Source organism: Antrostomus carolinensis, unplaced genomic scaffold (genome assembly GCF_000700745.2).
Source record: "Antrostomus carolinensis isolate BGI_N321 unplaced genomic scaffold, ASM70074v2 scaffold3018, whole genome shotgun sequence".
NCBI classification, from domain to species: Eukaryota; Metazoa; Chordata; class Aves; order Caprimulgiformes; family Caprimulgidae; genus Antrostomus; species Antrostomus carolinensis.
Window position 1 is genome coordinate 93,856 of NW_010333506.1, and position 20,918 is coordinate 114,773.

Consider the following 20,918-nt stretch of genomic DNA (forward strand, 5'->3'; position numbering starts at 1 on the left):
ATTTTGCTGCTTATTTTTTTCCTTTCTTTTTTCCCCTCTTTTTCTCTTCTCTATGAAATACTAAGTGAGCAATCCAGATTGAATTCCTTAAGTGCAGGACCGAAGTGAGGTAACAGCTTTTGCTGTATGGCATTTGGATTAGATTTTTTTCCCAGATACTTATTCCTTGTTTAATTCTTTTTTCACTGAAGTCAACAGAAAAATTCCCACTGATTTTTGGTGGAGGAGTTTTGGTATTAAGAACAGGCAAGGCAAGAGGCTGAAGAGTCTGCTTTACTCTGAAGACCTTTAATTAATTAAAATAATGTATTTAAATACAAATGACTGAAATAACAATGTTATTTTTATGGAATATTTTATTATTTTCTTTTTTGTATCAAAGGCACAGGTACAACTTTTTTCACCTTCTGAGCATGTCTGTTTTATTATACAAGAACAATTTTATAGATATCTTTAACTTTTTGTTATGTTCTGCATTTAAACATTGGCCTCCCAGATAACGACTTCATTAATAATTAGTATAAAATGTATCTGTTACTGTTCTTAACCCAGGAGAAACAGAGAATGTGGATGGTACAGTAGTCTCAGATGACCTTTCACCTCTTTCTTCGGGAACGGATTCAGGTCCACAATCTCCATTGTCTCCAGAAAACAGAAAGAGTCCAAAAGGGATCAAGAAAATCTGGGGAAAGTAAGATGATTTTTGTTATTTAGTTCCCTGTCAAAGCATTTTGGCCAAGAATAAATCCAGTTCTCAGCAAAAGCTCCAGTATCTACAGCAAGAATAAAGTAAAATTCAGGAAAAGAAGAGAAGGCAGCTCTGTGATTGTATGGGTGTAGAAAAATGGCTGGTAGTGTTCACAGCACCGTGCTGTTGGAAGAAATAATACACTCTGCTGTCTTACTATAATGCTAATACTTTAGAATGCCAACAGTTTCATTAGCTATGAAAAAGTCAGTGATATCAAGTTGTTAATTACAGAAGCCATCAGGTAAAAAAAGGAGAGAAAACAAAAAGCAGGGGGACTGAGTGTTATTGTGTTTGCTTTATCTGCTTCAGGACAGCAGACATTTATTTATGGGTCTGGCCTCCAGTGTGGATTACTGCTGGGGCTCAAGGTTACGCCTGCTCTGCAGAGCTTTGTTCTTTCCTCAGAGTTTGGTCTAGACAGTGCTTTCCTGGAACTTCTTCAGCTACCACTTGAATTAGAAGTTTGTGGTTTACAGGGAGATTAATGCAGCTTCTAGTTGTCATTATAGTTTCCATATGAAAACAAATGTTCTCTGTTGCAAGCTAATAGTACTGTCTTGGCACTCTTGTCTTGAAAGAATAAGAAGAACTCAGTCAGGTAACTTCCCTGCAGACGACCTGGGTTTGGCAGAGTTTCGAAGAGGAGGTCTCCGTGCAACAGCTGGACCTCGGTTATCCAGATCAAAGGAAACCAAAGGCCAGAAAAGGTAACGGTTCCTTCTTTACCTTGCACAGCATATTATGCAGTATCGTTAAATGTGCTGAACAGCCAGACCCTCCTCTTGAGAAATACCTTACATGTGGAATTCCACAACAACTGGAAAGAATTTCTCTGGTAGAAAATGTATCCCAAGTAGCTCACCTGCCTGCACTCCTTAAACTGCAGGCTGCAGCACTAACTCTGCTGAGTGTCAAAAATTTAACCTGGTTAAAGAAGAAAGCTCATCATCATCTCCTGTGGGAGTATCTGCAAAGTGATGGGGATTCAACAATTCCTTTTCCTCTTTTTCAAATAGAAAATGAGAAATTCTCATTTGCTCCCCTGCCCTCTTCCCTATCTGTTCATAAGTTGAGGCTGGGAAACCAAATTACCAGGACACTGGTACCACAGCAGAAACTGTGAGAGTGGCTGTTGGCTTCTGTTACTGCACAGAACAAAGCTAATTCACACGCTGTAGCATTGCCTCTGGCACACAATGAACTTTCTCATAATAACCATAATTCTTTCCTTAAGATTTTTCAAACATTTCTTGTACTTTTCAGTGACTACAATGCTCCGTTTGCTCAGTGGAGCACTGAAAGAGTTTGTAACTGGCTGGAGGACTTTGGTCTCGGTCAGTACATCATTTTTGCACGGCAGTGGGTGACTTCAGGCCATACGCTGTTAACTGCAACACCTCAGGACATGGAAAAGGTAATAATCTGTAACTGTTTCTCTCAAACCATTCATGCTGAGCCTGTATAACCAGGCCCCTTCAAACAACTGGCAGGTCTAACCTTTCTGAAATAGGTAGTATCCATTTTTGTAGATACTGATGCGATGAAAAGAGCCAGAGGCAAAACAAACTATTTGTTAACGGTTACTGTTGCAGGAAATGGGAATAAAGCATCCACTGCACAGGAAGAAATTAGTTTTGGCCATTAAATCAATAAATGCAAAACAAGATGAGAAGTCTGCACAACTCGATCATATCTGGGTGACACGTAAGTGAACTGCTGTGGAATTGGTTGTTGACGGGCTGCCTGATATGTGTATTTAAGCAGTTACCAGACATCTTTTTAAGAGCACTAAGTTTCAGCACAATAAAGTTTTCCATAGGATGAGGATTTTTGTGTTGTTCTCGACATCCAAATACACAGCTATACAGTATGGAACTCTGTCATTCAGATTGCAGGGGGCTCAGTCTAGCAAGAGCTACGTTATGCTGCAGAAGGTATGTGCTCAGTCACACACTGTGTGCAAAGTACTGCAGGGGTAGAGTGGACAAAGCTGTGTGGTAGGAAGTGCTGTTAGGGTTCTGGTAAGAGGCTGTCCTTTGGAAAGGTGAATAGGTGGAACAAGCTACCTGAGTGTCTCGGAAGCAGCCAGCCCAGACAAGAAGGGGAGAAGGGCTTCCTTCTCACTGATGTGGATTTGGGTACAGCACTGTTCTTGTATCTGCAGGATGGCTTGATGATATTGGTTTACCTCAGTACAAAGACCAGTTTCATGAATCCCGAGTTGATGGGAGAATGTTGCAATACTTGACTGTGGTAAGCTAAAACTTTTTCCTCTGTTTAACCAAACTTAACTTCAGAACAAGCAAAGAATTTTAGAATTTTCCTTTGAATGTGAGCAGTTAAAGAATTTTTTGCACAACAGAAACAGCGCCAGTAGTAACTCATGTGTGTTGTCTAGTGCAGGATTACTATTCCTAAGGTACATGAAATAATAGGCTATGTTCCATAGCTAACTTCTGCAAAATCTCTCCTTCAGTACCATACAGCACACCACGATTAAAGGTTAAATGACCTATTTCGCACGCAACTTCTGTTGTTCTCCACAGCAAGTTAGCAACAACATTCAGTAAACTACAGACAAGCATCAGATCTGGTAATTTGTACAGTGCCAACCACATTAGCAGCACACCACACACTACGCATAGCCACTGTGTTTTCTTACAGCTTCCCTGCCCAGGTCTGGATAATTAAGCATTTGGTTTTGCTAAAAAAAAAAAAAAAAAAAAAAAAAAAAGTCTCATTTAGCTGTTATCAAGCTCTCCTTCATTTTTTAGCCAGATCTTGCTATGGTGCAATGTTTAAGTCAAACAAACAACAAACAAAACTAACAAAAGCCCCCAAAACACTCACCCTAAAAAACCCTCTTTAAAATACCAACTTTTATTTTACCTAAATTATAGTTACTGTGGTTTATATAAAACTATATAGCAAGCTTAAAATCTCTCTTCTTGAGGAAAGGACCTGTTTTGGTTTGTATTCTGTGCTGCTTAAAGGCTCTCTCCTTTACAGAATGACCTTCTCTTTCTGAAAGTCACCAGTCAGCTGCATCATCTGAGTATTAAATGTGCCATTCATGTGCTGCATGTCAACGGTTTTAACCCTCATTGTCTACGCAGACGACCAGTTGAGGAGGTAAAAGAATGTTTTAGTAAATTAATTTAAACAAGCAGTAATTACCTGATTCCAGCCAAAGGGGAGAGAAAATTAGCAGTGTACAATGATACAACAGAATCACTGCTCCTAGGGAATTGTGTCTAAAGCAGCAGTTATGCTGCTTTCCAGCTCTGGAATGTAGCGTGTACTCACGGACAATAAAAATCTCCTCCGTCCTTAAGCGCTTGAGCCACATATTAGTTGAATCTCATGCATGTCCCTTTAGAAATTATTTGCTTAGTTTCAAGAAGTTAATTCAACTTCTGAGAGAATAATTTGGAATGTGTTTTCTTTGTCTGTCCTAATTTTTAACTCTCAAAGACTGTAAGGTTTTTGCCTTACCTAGTCAGGGTCAGCATAGCTTATTCTCTTAAAGCCTGACAATAATGCTGTTCTCAAAATGCTCTTTTTTAAACCCAGCATCTGTAATCTCTATTGTTATACTACTTGATGCAATATATGGGGTTTCACCTGTACTAGACTCTGCCTGCCATCTCATCAGAGGGTGTGTGAAAGAGGCTTTGAACAGGAACAGTATCTTAGAATTAGGGGAAAAAAATACTGCTCTTTGAGGCAGGGGAGGAACGATGTTTTTATCTGAACTGAGGATACACATTGTGAACATGCAGTGACAAGGCAGGCGATATTGTCATCACCTTTTCTGGTTTTTTTAACAGAATAACATTTCACCTTCTGAAGTAGTTCAGTGGTCCAATCACAGAGTGATGGAATGGCTCCGATCAGTCGATCTGGCAGAATACGCACCAAACCTTCGAGGAAGCGGAGTACACGGTGGCCTGATTGTAAGAATTCTTTTTAACATTTTACTACATATCTACTAAAAATTGACAGCCTGTAATATAAAACAACTTCTATCTGGTGTTTGTCAAGCAGAAGGGAAAAAATACTGGTATTTTCAATATGACAGCATGATCAGGCCTTCTAAAGAGCCTCTTTATCTGAGCCAAGTGTTTTAATTTTACAAAGGAAAACTAAAATAAAAAGGAACTGCTAAAACATTTTTTATAATTAAAGCTGAGCTGTGCATGAGTGTTTAACAGCAGTACATTAAAAAAAACCAAAAAAACCCCAAAAAACAACCCACAAAACCTGTACCACGGGAAAGACACTTACTGATAAGGCATCATTGAGTGTTTCTTTGAGAGGTTTTAATAGAATCCTGAGCCACAGTAAATACCTGTCCTAAACTTGCAGCAGTCTTGCCAGCAATCAGGAATGACATTTTTTTAATTCAAAACATTGAGAGCTCTTTGCAGCTTAGTAAAGTCAGAGTTCTGAAACAGTGTGATCCCAGTGCTGCAGAAATTTTGCAAAAAGGAAATAGACAGAAATGTGCTAAGATTAAGTTTATACTGTCCGTTACAGCAGTAAAAGTAGAGCAGAAAATTCTGAAAACAAATTAGTTCAATCCAAACAAATGTAAGGTTTGATGATAAATATAATTAGGTATTTGTCTGATTATGCTCTGCATTTCTTAGTGCCTATTTTCATTTATCTCCCATTCAAACCCTAGTGAGCATCATATCACAAGTGAGTTATGAAAGGTCTGATGTAGACAGCTAGCTTCGTAAGAATGAGAAATCCCTCTGATAAGCACTGTAATGCTTCACTATCGCAAATATTTAACCATATTAAATATATATATATATATTATGCCCTTTTTTAATAGATTCTCGAACCTCGCTTCAATGGTGACACACTGGCAATGCTGCTGAATATTCCACCTCAAAAGACCCTGCTGCGACGCCACCTAACAACCAATTTTAATGTGTTAATTGGACCAGAGACACAACAAGAAAAAAGAGAAATAACGGAGTCAACAGCTTACACACCTCTGACCACCACTGCCAAAGTTCGGGTACGTACTGCTGTCAAAAAGGAAATGGTTCAGAATTTCAGACTTCCTCTCCCCTGCCTTATAAAGAAAGTAAGGGACAAATATGGGCAGGGAGAGGTCAGTTCTGGGAGTGTTATGTTTTCCTTAATTCTAGATACCAAGGCATTTAATTTTTATCTGTTTAAATCAGCTTCTGAAATAAGCATGCACTCCCTTTTGTCTTTTCTGAGAATGAACACTATCTAAATGTATTGGAAATCAATTTTAAATCCCAATTTGAAAACAATTAAATTTATTTAGTTCAGAATTTATGTACTTCAAGGACTAGGGTGTAACAGTAAACCAAAAAGGAGAGGTGTTTTAATGTTTAAATGACAACCTTATTTTTCTTATTTAAAACTTATCTTCTTATTTTAGCCAAAGAAACTTGGATTTTCACATTTTGGAAACTTAAGAAAAAAGAAATTTGATGAATCAACAGACTACATCTGTCCTATGGATACAAACCCAGCTGCTACCAACGGTACTCAGAAGAACTATGGTGGATACAAAGGACTTAGTCCAGTCACTGATAAGGAACTGGATCAGGTGGGACAGACAGACTGATGCCATTCTCATCTCATCCTCTCCATGCATTCCAAAGCTCACAAATAACCACATGTTAGCATATAACCAACTATTTGCTACATCCGCATGAACTCTTTGAGAAAGCTTTGGCTATGGACACTGGAAAGAGTTCTATACTAAGAATGTCAGGTTAATTTTTTTTAATCAACATCATAATAAACTCATCTATCTCCAAGCCCTTTTTCAGGAATAGAACACCTTTACACTACGAAGATCAATGTATTTTGACAATTAAGGTGGAGGTTGCAGTAAACACAAGACTTTTATACTTCTAGCTTTCATAATCTCAGTATGGCACACTACTTTTTTCATTATCTTTATGGGTGGTTTTTAATGTAATAAATTTATTTGAACTAATTTGTACAGAGCTATCAAGTTATATATTAAAGTACAACTGGATTGTATGTTTTTAAGACATTAATCAAAGAATCCAATGGAATTTTTCTTTCATTATGTACAGTGGGGAGTAGTTATGCTTAGACAGTATATGTGAAAACAGTGCATCAGTAATGAACAAGATTATTAATAAACCAATACTTAAATAATTCACTTTTGTTATGTAGTAGTGAACTTGTGAATGAGACTGTGTCTAGACATCATACAGGCAAATGATGAAGACTAAAACTCATCAAATTGTATTCAACTTTGCTGTTGTGTAAAGGGATGTAAACCCTGAAAAATGGAGCTCCTGGAGCCTTGTGTGAACTTTGGCAACACACAAGAGCCAGATAGAGGCAGCTGGGGTAAACTGTCCTATGTCCAGTGACCTTAAGTGAGATAAAACATCTTAAGCCTGATAAGAGAACAGTCACAAAATTGCAAAGACTAACTGCAAAAGTAATTTTTTCATTTGCATGGTTTACTGCATCTAACATCTCATTTGTGTTCATTGTCTAACCACTGTCTTTTTCAGTACACACCTTAGCAAAAAAAGTACTGTTCCCAGGCAGGGACAATGTGGAATCCCGACTGTAATTCAGTATGCATGTCCACTTACACAGTTAAGAGCTGCAGTAACTTTGAGCCAACAGCTTCCACTATGCAGTTACTCAAGTGTTACAAAAATACTGTATTCTTCTCTAGAAGCATGGTCTTTCAATTAAGGATGACTTCTGAGCACGTGGTCATGCAATGCCCTAGAACTGATAACCTTTATATATAAGGATAGGTAAGACTGTATTATGAAGGACTCCTTACCGCCTGCCTGTGGAAGAAAACTACCAGGATTATAAGTGTTACACCATCAGGAAAACAGTATTCTTTACTGACAATATCACTTAAGCTTTTTCTTTTCTTGTGTGAATTACAGCTCAAGTGTCATGGAATCAATCTTTCTTAATCAGGACTCACTCTTCCTATTGTTAAATGCATTTTCACATACCTTATAGCATGGAGGCATTTTTTTTGTTAATGTGCAGAAATGAGAGCTTTTAAACATACCCCAACGTCATTTGTCCAGGCACAGATACCTCCCAAAGATGCATGCAGAGTGAATGAAATTGCACATGCTGTCTGATTTGAACTAGTTCCTGAATACTTTTACAGATGGAACATTCAGAAGGAACAGTAATGCAAATAGGGGCTCTTTCTCAAGGCATAAGCCATCTCACGGTACGTACTAATTTCACTCTTACAGTCACAAATGTATTCTGCTAGAATTTGGTGAAAGTGGGTCACTATTCTTGTTAAATACCTCTTTATAGTCTGGTTGTGCATTCACAGTCCAAAAAAACCCCTGCTTTTAAATTGCACTAGAAATTAAGTTTCATTTAAGCCTATGTTACGTTTTCATGATGTCTGCTATCTCTTTGACCCAGTGACGGATATTCATCCCCTTAAATGAAAACAATCCTTCAAAGATTTTGCAAGTAACCACCATCAAATGCCTCAGTCACAGCAAAGTCTAGCAAAGAGGTACAGACTGGAAAAGTTGCATGAGCATTTTCATGGAAAACAAAACAAACAGAAAAAAAATTCACTGTATTAATTCCTGACTCCATAGCAGCTAATTTATAAAAAGTTGACTGAAAGGTATAATGAAGAATTACACAACACAGTTGAGTCACATGACACACAAAAAAATATCTGCAAGAATTTTCTCAAGCAAATAATGTTTCTCTAAAGCTGCATTTAAGAAATTCCTTTTAATTTTATGTGGCTCTAACCCCCTCTGTTGTGAATCTGATCTCATTACAGTTGAATTTCTTTAACTGTGGGTCTCTAACTAAACATGATTCCTCATTCACATCTTGTTTTTTTCAGACACTATTAAGCCAAGATGAAATGCTGAATGACAGCAGATTTTTAACACCTACCTTTGAAGACTGGAGATGATGTCTCAACATGACCAAGAACACTAATACCTCACGCCTGTCCAGAGGAGTGGCCAGGAGAAGCTTGATGCTGTGGTGCAGAAAAGCTTTACCTCTTTTCTGCCAATGAGACTTTGCCACATGGCATTTACTATTGTCAATGTAGCAACGTGTTACAGGTAACTCTCCTCCGTGCTGTTTTCCGTATGTCATCATGTGAAATAGGTGTTGAGAGAGAAGTGGTACTCACAGCCAGAGTCTGGAAAGCCAAGACCGGCAACATGTTTTACCCTTTTATGCAGCCATCTTTTACATGGTATGTTTATTTACTGTCACATGAAAGAGCTTTTTGTAATTTTTTTTTTTATTTTTATGATCAACATGTAATGCAGGAATCATTAATATTCTATAGTGCCATATAGACTAACTGGAGCCATCCATCAGGTGGATGCTGGTAAGTGCAGCAGTAATGGCTCACTAACTACTACTGCAGTCTTGCCAGAGACTGAAAAAGGATTTGAATCTCTTATCCCTTTCATTAGCACATGTCCTGCCCTGTTTTTCTCTAAGTAAGTGCAGTGTAGAATAGGAAGAATGGAACATAATACTATCTATCAAACCCTTGCTTTCATCAGGAGGATGACAATCAACATGGCATGTTCACAAATCTTTACCTAATTTTAAAAGATGCTGAGCAACTGCAGCAGGAAATGTAACTTTGAGACTGCCAGGAAAACTGATCCTCAAAAGCTGGTGCTTCATTTAAAGTAATTTAAAAAAAAAAAAAAAAAAAGATGTGATTTTTACCTGTGTACTAAGATGGTCACAATCAAGGAGCAATCAAAACACTTAACTAATGTTACTGTTAAGAATGGTGTTCACTGCACTCTGTAGGGTAAGTGCATCAGGATTTCCAGCATGATTCATTTTTTGGTTTTAAATGACAGTTCTTTAACTAGACCTATTGAATAGGCTCTTTCTGTACACTGACATTTTGTCTAAAATGGGTGGTACTGACACGTGTGCAAGCATCAAAATGGTGCAGACAAAGTTTTCTGAGCCTTGGACCTGGTTGGTGTGAAACATAGTAGAGGCTCTAAAGAACAGGCATGGCAATAAGCCTATCTTTTTTTTTTCTGTAGTTACACCTAATTAAACATATGGCTGCAAACAGCCCTGAGGACTGGAGATTGCAGTAGAAACAGTTTTGTAATATTTGCATGAGAACTGGTGATGTTGAACACAGTATTGCTGTTCAGTTTCAGTTCTCTCTTCATTCCAGCTACAGATATATTTTCATAGAATATTTAGCAGTAGGAGACAAACATCACTGCTCTGTGACATGTAAAATGTGACTAAGGAGCATCAGGCAAGTATCATAATGAAACACATTTTTGTTTCTTTACAACACCTGACAAAATAAACCTGTTATTCTACTGAGCCAGGCAGGGCTGCAACACTGTGACAAAGGGACATACGGCCTCTCACTACTCACTTGAGGGGCTGGTTGAGGGTGAAAGTGTCTCCTTTACAGCAGCAATTGTGGCATCCACTGACAATGCTGAATGCCTCTCATGTATCAATAAGATATTCACAGGATATCTTAGTAAGCAGGGAAATGCCAGAAAAGAAATCTGCTCAATTGTAACAAAAAGACTTAGTACGTGTACGGATGGTTTGCATTACTTTCTCCTCGCTGGCTGCAGGGTGTTGGTTTACAGATTAATAACAGCCTGAGGGCAGGTCCCTCACAGCCACAGCCCTCCAAACACAGGGGAAATCTCAGGTACTGTCCTGAGTGTGCGGCAAGGGCTCTTCAAGAGCTATCAGTGGCACTTTTTAAAGGTGACCTACTCTAGTCCTCACTCCCTGACAGACCTTGCACCACACGGTCAGGTAGAAGTTAAACATATGATTTTTTTTTTTGTCCAAAATGATAAAACCCAGGCAATTTTTTTTTTCAGTCACTGAACAATGAAATGATAATAGAAAAACCAAAGGAATGAGAAGTCAGTCTACACATCAGCAAACTAAAAATGCTTAAGAGAAGGTTTAAACGTAGCAGTCAAGTACGTCTCTAATTTGGCAACGCAACCAACGCTAGTGACCAGATCACATACTACAGCCATTTGAAATAACCTTTGTCAGGTTAATTAGCCAGCAGACTTATTACAACACTACAGACAGGATAAGCTGCTCCAGCAGAGGCAGCCTTAATACACTGGGATTTTCCAAGCGGATTTTCAGATTTCTTTTGATGATGTATTTATAACTCAGTGTGGTGTTCTGTTAACTTGGCTGTGAATAGTCAATTTACAAAGTTACTGATTTAAAAAAAAGGAAAAAATATATATAGAGAAAGGAAGAAATCCTAATTAGCATAACATAGGCATAAATACTTTTTTTTTTTTTGACTGTTAAAAATAAATTCTGAATGTTCCTCTACCTCTTGCTGACTGTGGTATGATTCTAACACAACTAGAAGTGGTTGATCTCTCATCAGGGACAGAATAACAGTATGAATCTCTGCCTCTTTCTTTGCATTATTGCTACAAATGTAACTGGTGAAGTACAAAACCCCATGTCAATTTTTAGCTAGTAGATTCCTTTCCTTTGGTTTTGCTTTAGATGAATAAAAATAGTTAGTAAACATATTCAGTAGCACCTTAAGAAACAAGTCCTCTGGCTCAGGGATTTGTCAGACCCTAGAACAAATGTTGTGTAAACTAATTCCTGGAAATGAACGTGCAGTACTTCAAGGCACTGCAGACCAAGAATTAAATGCTACGTGGTAAAAACACTGAGATGAGCCATTACCTGAGTTTAAGATTGTCTGGGCATAGCTTGCAATAGGAAGTAAGCAGCCATATTTTCTCTTAAGCAAAGGAAATGTGTGAAACTGCCAAAAGAGCAAGCACTACACTTAAGAGAATGGCATTCAAGTGATGGAACATCACTGGATAGTTGTCTGTATATGCAGCCCAGAGCTTCCACATACAGGTGGCAGTGATTGTTTAGCTAAGGCTGTCTTCTGACAGCTTGAAGTTATGCAATCCTCCTGAATAAATCTCACACTAAGGGAATTTCTGTTACAGTAATAAGCAATTTACTTGTTACCCAGCCACTTTTCAATAGCATACTGTGACTTCTTGCTTAGTCCCTGGTAAAGAGCTGTAAAATAGCAGGAGGGAAAGAAAACAAACAAACAAACAAACAAAAAAAACTATTCTCCTTCCATGGGATGCACTGAGTCACCTATAGTAAAATAGTCCTAGCCCACTTTTATAGCCCTCTCCCAAATTCTTTACCCATGTTAACAAACAAATGGTTTAACCTCAGTCCTACCTCTCCATTACACATTTTTTTTCCTCAGAATTAACATTTCATACTAACCACACAATTCAAGATGATCTCTCGACTTCTTAGTATTAAAACATACAAAAGTAATTATGAAGTTATAAACCACAGAAATTACAATAAGCAGCTAAAAACCACACCAAAAAAATTACTACACAGTTGCATACTAATTGTTCCTGTAGGAAAATATGCAGTACTTACAAAAAGGTATTGGATGACATCAGCATTAGTAAGAAAATGTACTGCTCTTGGAATAGCCAAGTTTGTCCAGGTTGGGCTGACATGCAAACTGAATCATAGGTGGTGGCCCACACATGAGAACGAGTGTCTCGCTGCCAGGGGGAGGGAGGTGGGTTTTAATCATGTCCGCAGTGATGAAGCCAGAACTGTACTTCCAATCTGAAACAAAGACATTAAACTATCAATTTAAATCTCTGTACAGTCTGAATCCTTTTTAAACTGCCTGTTGTACTCACAAAGCAGCTGAAGAATCAGCAAGGCTATTGCACCATCACTGCAAGCCAAGGGAGGGTTAAATCCCTCACTGAGCTCAAACCTAGTGGTCCTCTTCAACAGGGACAAGCAGCATGTGTACAACAAGGATCTGGTTGATAACACATTAAAGTCTGTGAATAAATTACAGATTTAAAAGAAATTAGACAGCAGGTAGGAATAAACAGGAAATCAGCTTTGCCAGTGAAGGAGAGGTCAAGCAGTAGCAGTTGTGCAGGGAGAGATATTGAGACCAGTGCCATCAGACACATTAAAAAAAATAAAACCAACCTGGAGAAGAAATCAAGTGGTGAGGTGATGAAGTTTGATAATGACAAAAGTTCTGATGTGTAGTTAAGTGATGAGAGAAAAAAAAAATTAAGAAGAGGAAATAAATGCTAAATTATTTCAAGCAGTACTGTTGAATGCATCTGCCATTTACAGTGAGCCAAGTAGGAAAAATAATCCTGCCTTCAAATATAAAAATATGTGCTTTAAGATCATTTATCAGGAGCAGGATATTGGGGTTATGAAAATAGCAGCAGTGAAAAGGCATGTGAAATGTTAAGAAGTATGAGGAAAGGAAAAGGGAACCCCACATCAAATTAAAAATCCAGAGTTTGCCTGCATCTTGACTACTGCTGTTCAATTCTGATCTGCTCAGCTCAAAAAGGGACACGGCAGAGCTGGAAAAGGTTGAGAGAACAAGGATGAGCAAAGGTAAGTAATCAATCACTGCTATGGGGGAACACCAGCAACCTTCAGGATAGAAGGGATGGGGCAGCATGTCTGAAAAACTAGCAATGTGAAGACAGTTGGTAGGCACCTAGTCACACTCTCTGCCAACACCAGAATTAAGAAGCAAATCCGAACCAGAGAAAAGTCATTCTTCACACAATCACCAGTCCTATGGGACCACTAGCAGACTGCCACTAAACTCACACAGGCTCCAAAGGAGACACAGTAAGTTCACACAGAAGTATTCCACTGAGGGTTACTGTTCCTGCAGAGACACATTCGGCTCAGAACTGAGAATTAGGAAAGTCTGGAAGAGTATCAAGGCCTGCTGATTCCTGTCCTCTACTCATGGCTATTGCTGACAACAGGTACAGGACTTTGATCTCAGTTTGGCTCTTACATCTGTTCAATAAAAGCTCAGATCACTTACAACATCAGCAAACATGAATACCCAGGTTTCAAAAGAGATTCAGTAGAGTTCAACTTCTCCCTCCATTTCTAATTCAGTGCTACACCAGCCTACACTTAATGCCTTAATCTATACACATGGTAGCTCTCTTTTACCAGAACCTCATCCAGAGCTGCTGCAAAACAAAGATCTGCATGTACTATTTACAGGTATTAAGCAATTTAACGCCAACAAAATGCTAACATAATCTGAGCTGGAAGACAGATAGCCAAAACCAGAGCTGTAACTTTGGATGAAAGGTCCCAAAAACTGGTACATCCTGAAATACATCAAAAGATCTGCAGAGTAGCATGTCTGACCCAACAGGAGTTAATAATTAGTTCGCACTTCCTAAGGCCCACCTGCTTTAGATCAGTTTTCAAAATAGGTGGTGGTGTAGTAAAGCTTGTTTCTGAGGGGTTGGGGAGTGTCTTTCTTGTTTAAAAGTGTAAGACAAGAAGACTTGATAATATACTAAGAGCCCCTTGAACAAGAGTGAAACTGAGTGTTGTACAGCAAGGAGCAAAGGCATTTCCAGTGTGTACCAGTAGCCTACCTTGTGGAGGTCTGTCCAGTGTGTACCAAAGCTTCAACTGATCAGGATGCCTCTTAGCAATATCTTCGAGCTCAGCTCTCAGCAATATATCTTTTTCTGTCTGCAAAATGAGACCGCTGTTTAGCTCCAAACCATCTCAAGATACCCTCTTATGTGAACTCATCTGGTGCTCAACTAGACAAATGCAATGATAACTCATTCAAACCAAGAAAGTTATTTTCCCCCTGCTCCCTTACATGATAGGCTGTTATCATTAGAGGCTTCTGTAAATTCAGATTAAGAACAACAAACTACGAGACTTAATAGCCACCCAAACAGTCTTAAAGATGGCAATTTGAACAACTTTTTAATCCAGGCTAAAATCACCATTAGCTGGATTTATCTCTGACCCTGGCAAATACAGCCCTGTACTAGCCTGGTGAAGGTGAAATGTAGAAACAGATTAACAGAACAAAATCCTGTTTCCTTGAAATCAGCAAAGGAGTAAAATGAGTAGAGGGATAAGGATCCGTTCACATGATTTAGCTCTAATACAGGAATTAGGGAGTGTAAGTGAAAGTAGGAGGAGCCATCTTCAAAACAAATAGAAGATGATCATGTGAACCATGACAGCACCATGTACTATTTACAAAGGCACTTATGGATAATTTTTTTAATGTTCAGTTTCTCTTTCTTAAATCATTTTAACCCAAGACAATAGATTAAGAATTTACATAATAACCATTTCCTGCTCCTCATAAATGGTTGGGTGAAAATACAAATCCAAAGGCACTGGCAGAGCAGTAGTTTCTCCAGGGATCAATGTCCCAGCAGTTTAAAAAGCTCAGAGGTCAGCAAAAGAAGTGGGCCATTAAAGATGGAAAACAGATGGGTCCATATACTCACCTGATTAGCAAAAAGAAGGTAACATTTTGTGGAGTCCTTAGGATCATTTGTGATATGACGGATCAGCTGCAACATAGGAGTTATTCCTGATAAAAAACAAAGCAGTTAAAAAACTAGTAATTCTTTCCACTCATGTAAGGCTGCAGGTTCAATATTAACACTGCCTTCCTTCAGTCTTCAGTGGGAGCTTAGTTAGCACAGGGCTACATGCCTCTGGATTTCTAATCCATGCCAAATGCAGAGGTTGGGGTTTTCCATTATTACAAATCATTTCAAAACAAAATCCAAACCACAATACTTTTATCTGGGGCTTTTCTCTTCAGCATTCTCTGTCACATACAGTAATTTTACCCTCTAAAATTAGTTGAGACTGAAGCTCAGAGAGATGAAGTGACGTGATTTTACCCTCTAAAATTTGTTGAGACTGAAGCTCAGAGAGATGAAGTGATGTGATTTTACCCTCTAAAATTTGTTGAAACTGAAGCTCAGAGAGATGAAGTGACTCCCCTGAGGTCAAACAATAAATCAAGATTAAAACTGAAGTTGCTGACCAGAAAGCTTTAGTGTCACCAAACACGCATGAGAAGAAATACAGGTGGAAGTGCTCTTCTACTGAAGTACAGTGTTTGATACTCCTCACGTGCATCCACAAAGACATCTTAATTCTCTAGACATTCCATCTGATGAGAGCAGTCTTACCTGTTCCTCCAGCTATCATCCCAAGATGCTTTGCAAACTTTTTCTCTGCTTCAGCCTTCTTATGAGGCTTGATAAGGAAAGTACCTGGAAGAAATATTCAAAATGTATAGGTACATTAACCCTAAACAAAGACAGATGCAACTCCATGAGAATAAATTACTACAGCCTACCAATTAATTGTGACCAATCTTATGGAAATTCTAAATGGACTCAGCACAGCATTGAGCAAGAAGAGTAGAAACCTCCTTGTAAACTCCAATCCTAGCTTTGAATAACTGATTTACTCCTTCCCTACTACCCATCATAATTTATAATAAACTCAAGGATTCCCACGTCACTGCCTAGAACACAACTTGTCAACTGTGAATGTTAGTGGTGGCTAAAGGTAACCATCTTAGGCCATCTTCATCACCCTCACTTGCACCATAGATCTAGCCCTTTGTGAGTGTCCACATTCAACTGAGTTGTATTAAACCAGCATCAAGCAAAAACCCCTGCAAAGATGAGAATCAGGAATGTTGGAGCTTTGCATACTTTTATCATCAAGCACTTTATTATTTTTATTTCCAGTCAATGAGATCCATATGACACTTTCATTCAGTCAGCTAGGTGACTACCTTCTAGTAACTCTGTGATAAGAAGACCCTGCGATTTCTGCTCTACACCTGGGTATATATACACCATTGCTTCAGAACTGTCACAAAACCAGACAGTTTATAGTGGAATTAATCTCCAAGGACTAAGCCAAGTGAAAAGACCATGAAAAGTATCTTATATGAAATGCACTTGACATATTCCAATCATCTTTTAAGAGATCTGCAACTAGAAACAAGCTTTCCTAGCTACTGCTCTTTATGGCAGCCAAAGCAGAGCAGAAAGGAACATTGGTAAAACACGCATCACTTGTTTCCTCTGAGATACAATGGATTCATCAGCGTATTACTCATCATAAAAGGTCATGATCCAGAGAAGTGCTGAGCAATTAGCCCCCTGAAGTATGACCTAAGTGCACAGTCCCCCTCAGTCACGATCAATGCAAAATCTCACTTGCATCTTGAAAGAGGATTACTTCTCTGAACTTATTTCCTCCCAGTCAACTCAGACCTGGTTTAATTATAACATGGAGCTGGCTCTCAGTCAGTGGGTTATTCAGCAACAATGCTGAGATCCTCAGAGCGCATTTTAGGCCACCACCTCCCTTGTTTAAGAAGCATCTGGAATATCTCTCTTCATATGTATAGCTGAGGTACTATTTCCAGTGCAGCTTTCTCAGTAATATAATGTGATAGTGATTTTTACAGATTTAATTATATGGTCCCAGGACTAAGACAACAACCAGCTATTCCTCACACAAAATAAACACAAAGTACTCTTACCCATCATATCAACTCTGATGGGCTCTTGGTCAAGACCAGGAAAGGTGGATCTTCTCTTTCCCACTTTTTTTTAAAAAAGGATTCTCTACAATGTTGTCAAGTTTTATAAAACACCTCAGAAAATAACAAAGTTCCTCCCTTTTGCTCTCCCACTTTCATGTCACAGTACCTGCTCCCTTATAGATAAGAAGCCCATTTGGCCCTCTGAAGTCAATAATATCTCCGATCTTCATGCCATCTAGGTACTGGGACATCTTCCCACCTTCTGGAAACTTGGGATTCACATTTTTGTGGTAGACCTGTAAAAACAGTAATTTGTATGATATTAAGCACTAGCTTTCCTGCAGACAATATTACAAACTGTAGAACACAATATTGCAGGTCTGAAATTTAGCATGTGAGAAAGAAATTGAGACATTTCTTTGCTCTCAGTTATCTGTTGTGCCTTGCAACAGGAAGCAGCCAAAGTAAGTAAAATGCTCTCTCATGCACATGTTCCTATGCTCTCTGCAAACAGCAGGCTAGAAGCAATAGGTGGAAGCCAGATTATGTACTGGTGCCCTCATTTCACTGTGGCTCCAGCAAGAACCTTATGTTACCTCATTTCTGTAATTGCTCTTTCTGAAAATAGCATTGCTGCATCTTTTTTAAGACTTTCTCAGAGACTTTAGCCACATGACAGCTTTTTTCCCTTTCAAAGCACATGATAAGTATTAAGTAATTAATAACAATTCGCCATACTTGTAACAGAGCACACAAAAAAAGCCCAGATTTTAACCTAAGGACAAACTCTATTGTAGAAAAGGATCTAGAAGTCTTGGGAACAAATTATCCTGCATTCTCTAGCTTAAAGGATTTCCCTAGTTTCTGGATCCCATTTTCTTAATCAATAAACACATTAGCACAACTTCTGACACTTACAGACGTATAATTGGAATCCTGTAGTGTCACCCAAAGATAATGGTTCTTATTGCCTTGTTTCCTACTTACAGCTATTGGCCATAAGTACTAGCAGCAGCATAGGCAGCTTGAGGGAGAATGATGGCTATTTGTGCATTGGCAAATAAGGTACTAGGGAAGTTCCTGCAGTACTGCCAAGGAAGTGATTCCCTCCTCCATCTTCCCTACTTCTATCTCTCAGTGACACACAGCAGATGCACAGGATTCAACTAACTATTCAAGGATAAGGTGAAATGAGTTGCTCGCTATGCAGTCATCCTATTTGAAAGAAGATCAATCAAAATAAACTCTGTATTTCACTAAAATGAAGTACTTTCCTTCCTTCCAGTTAGCAATTTATCTATATTAAAGGAAATAAAAATTTACCTTTATAATTAAATCAACATAACCTTTTGTCTCATCACTGGAAACTGGGGTATAGGCTCGAATCACCAGATTACCATCAATTTTTGCAGAAAGATAAACATGTTGGCCTAGGGAGAAAGAATTACAATCTGGTTATTCTTTCATCCCCAGTTTCAAACTTGTCTCAGGGCTGGAGGAAAAGACAAGAGAAAAAAAGTAGGTATTGTAACACATTAAACACAAGCAACGATGGAGAAAAACTTTACTGTGTAAATGCTGTATAAAACATCTAGTCTCTTTTCTCTTTTCAGCAAGAATTTCTGGAGCACAGGGTAACTGAGGAAAGCCAGTACATTACAGAATCAATGATAAGACACTAGGAAAGTAGGAAATTTGTAGCGTTCTTTACCTGACCTAATGCTCCAATAGGCAGACTCTAGTTTCTGATGACTAAAAGAACTAAAACTCCTTGCCAAGAGTAGTCTCCTCAGCCAGACAGCACTAACCTAGAGAGTTGTTTCGAAAAATAAAAAGCAGCAACAGTGCTGGCAGAAAACTTTACTTTTAGCAAAATTATCCTGATAAAAAGCAGAAGGCAGGAATCTCCCAGGAAGTAATCTGGCCCATGCAGTTTCAGGATCTTATTCCTAAATTCTTAAGAATAAAATTTGGATAAACACAAGCATTGCAGGGCACATCTCAATTTGTTTATCATTTGTCTAGTTAATGTGGACAGCTCAATTACACTTTCCCATACAAGCCAGAAGAGAATTTGAAGAAAGATTGCTGCCCTTGATGAGCAGCATGCAAGAAAGGCATGTTTAGAACACGGAACTGGAAAGGCCCTGACACTTGCCATACAGCAAGGGAGACTGCAAAACACAGTGCAGCACAAACATGTGGCTACATCTGCAGACCAGAAAGGGAGACTTTCCCCTGCACAGATTACCATTAATTCAGGGTCCAAGGTTCAATGCCATCAGTTTTGCAGGAAAGAAACTGTGCCAATCCTAGTCTAAATTGAAATTAATGCTATGGAAAGTTAAGACAAAGTTGTACACATATGTATGTAAATCAAAGGCAAGTGCATGCACTGAAAATGCTCTGGATATTGCAGCATCTTGTATACACAGTATAGTTGTATTTTCCCCTTTGTTCTGCACGGAACAGTTACAAGCTTCCCAGGCAGAAGAGTTGTTCTCTTTCTCATCTACAAGTACGACTGTTCATCAGAAGCATGAGGTAAATTGCCAATAAACTGAGGGCCCCAGATGGAAGCAGAATGCAAGTAAGAAATATGAAAAAGCTTTGACAGATACTATTCTTGCTTATATCCTGACTGGTGGTGAATTTCATCACTCAGTTCAGTTTCACTGTTCTTGATCTAAACCACACCACACAATTTAACACAAGCAGAACAAAGCACACACAGAAGATCAGAAACAAAATGTGCTGGGAAATCTGACATTTCTCTCTGACATAGCAGCATTCAGATGCAGCTTTCAACTCCTTGCTTTGCTAAGCATTAAATTCCCAAACAGTCAGAAGTCCAAGAGCTATGAGTACAGTTAAAAATCCTGAAAACAAAAATACATGTAATGAAGTGTTTTCAGTACCTACCTACAGGTAATCCTAATATATGATCTGATGAAGGCAGCCCAAACCGGAATTTCTTGGTATCATGACTGATTTCCTAAAAAAACAAATAAACAAAATCAGAATGAGGTCAACATCCCCACTGCTTTGGATTTCAATCTCTACTCAACACAATATGCATTAGTAAACCTGTTCTTCACTAGCATGCAAGCCAAATGCTAGGAAAGGAAGCAGAAATGGCTTTAAAAAACAGAGTTTAAACAGACAGAAGTTTTAGAACCAAAGTCTTGTCCTCTTTAATTCTATGAGGAGTGACTTTTGCCTGTCTGTGCAATCCCTACAGCAGCTTTACATAAAGAAAATCTGGAAACCTCTATTGCCCAAGGCCAGCGAGTACATTTCATAATTTGTGGCCAAAGATCAGGCAAGGCAAGACACGACATGCGGAAGTGCAGGCTGTTGGGCTTACTTCTTACTGATGTGCACTGGACAGAAATCAAGGGAGAAACACAGTGCTAAACTAGGATTTAAACACACAAAGAAGTTAGTGTACCCTCCTCCTGAAACAACCATAAAAACGCAGCGGAGGTGTAGGTACTTTTACGAATCCTGCTCTATGCTGGGGAAACACTGCAGCCTGGCTGCGGGGTCACCGCTGTCCCTTGAGGCTTCTGCACGCTTCTCTGGCCCTGAAGCCTGGGAGAGCCCCGGGCCCAGCGCCCCCTCACTGCCCCCCCGGGCCCAGGAACCAACCGCCCCTCAACC

General features: G+C 38.9%; 2 protein-coding genes across 2 annotated transcripts in view; one reads left to right on the forward strand and one right to left on the reverse strand.

The window, feature by feature from the left end:
• Positions 1–8,723, forward strand: part of PPFIBP2 (PPFIB scaffold protein 2) — an 83,911-nt gene extending 75,188 nt beyond the window's left edge. Inside the window, exons 19-29 of the mRNA XM_029086456.1 lie at positions 553–691; positions 1,330–1,458; positions 2,015–2,165; positions 2,344–2,455; positions 2,916–3,004; positions 3,761–3,883; positions 4,582–4,707; positions 5,595–5,783; positions 6,180–6,350; positions 7,935–8,000; positions 8,652–8,723. Coding sequence (XP_028942289.1) covers positions 553–691; positions 1,330–1,458; positions 2,015–2,165; positions 2,344–2,455; positions 2,916–3,004; positions 3,761–3,883; positions 4,582–4,707; positions 5,595–5,783; positions 6,180–6,350; positions 7,935–8,000; positions 8,652–8,723 — 1,367 coding nt within the window. The remainder of the gene's footprint in view (positions 1–552; positions 692–1,329; positions 1,459–2,014; positions 2,166–2,343; positions 2,456–2,915; positions 3,005–3,760; positions 3,884–4,581; positions 4,708–5,594; positions 5,784–6,179; positions 6,351–7,934; positions 8,001–8,651) is intronic.
• Positions 535–20,250, reverse strand: CYB5R2 (cytochrome b5 reductase 2; the record flags this gene model as incomplete). Its single annotated transcript, XM_010173868.1, has 8 exons — positions 535–642; positions 12,256–12,457; positions 14,293–14,392; positions 15,178–15,263; positions 15,877–15,960; positions 17,422–17,551; positions 18,579–18,685; positions 20,178–20,250. Coding segments are annotated over 7 exons (753 nt in total), but the record flags the coding sequence as incomplete, so codon positions are not given.
• Between the last annotated feature and the right edge of the window lie 668 nt (positions 20,251–20,918).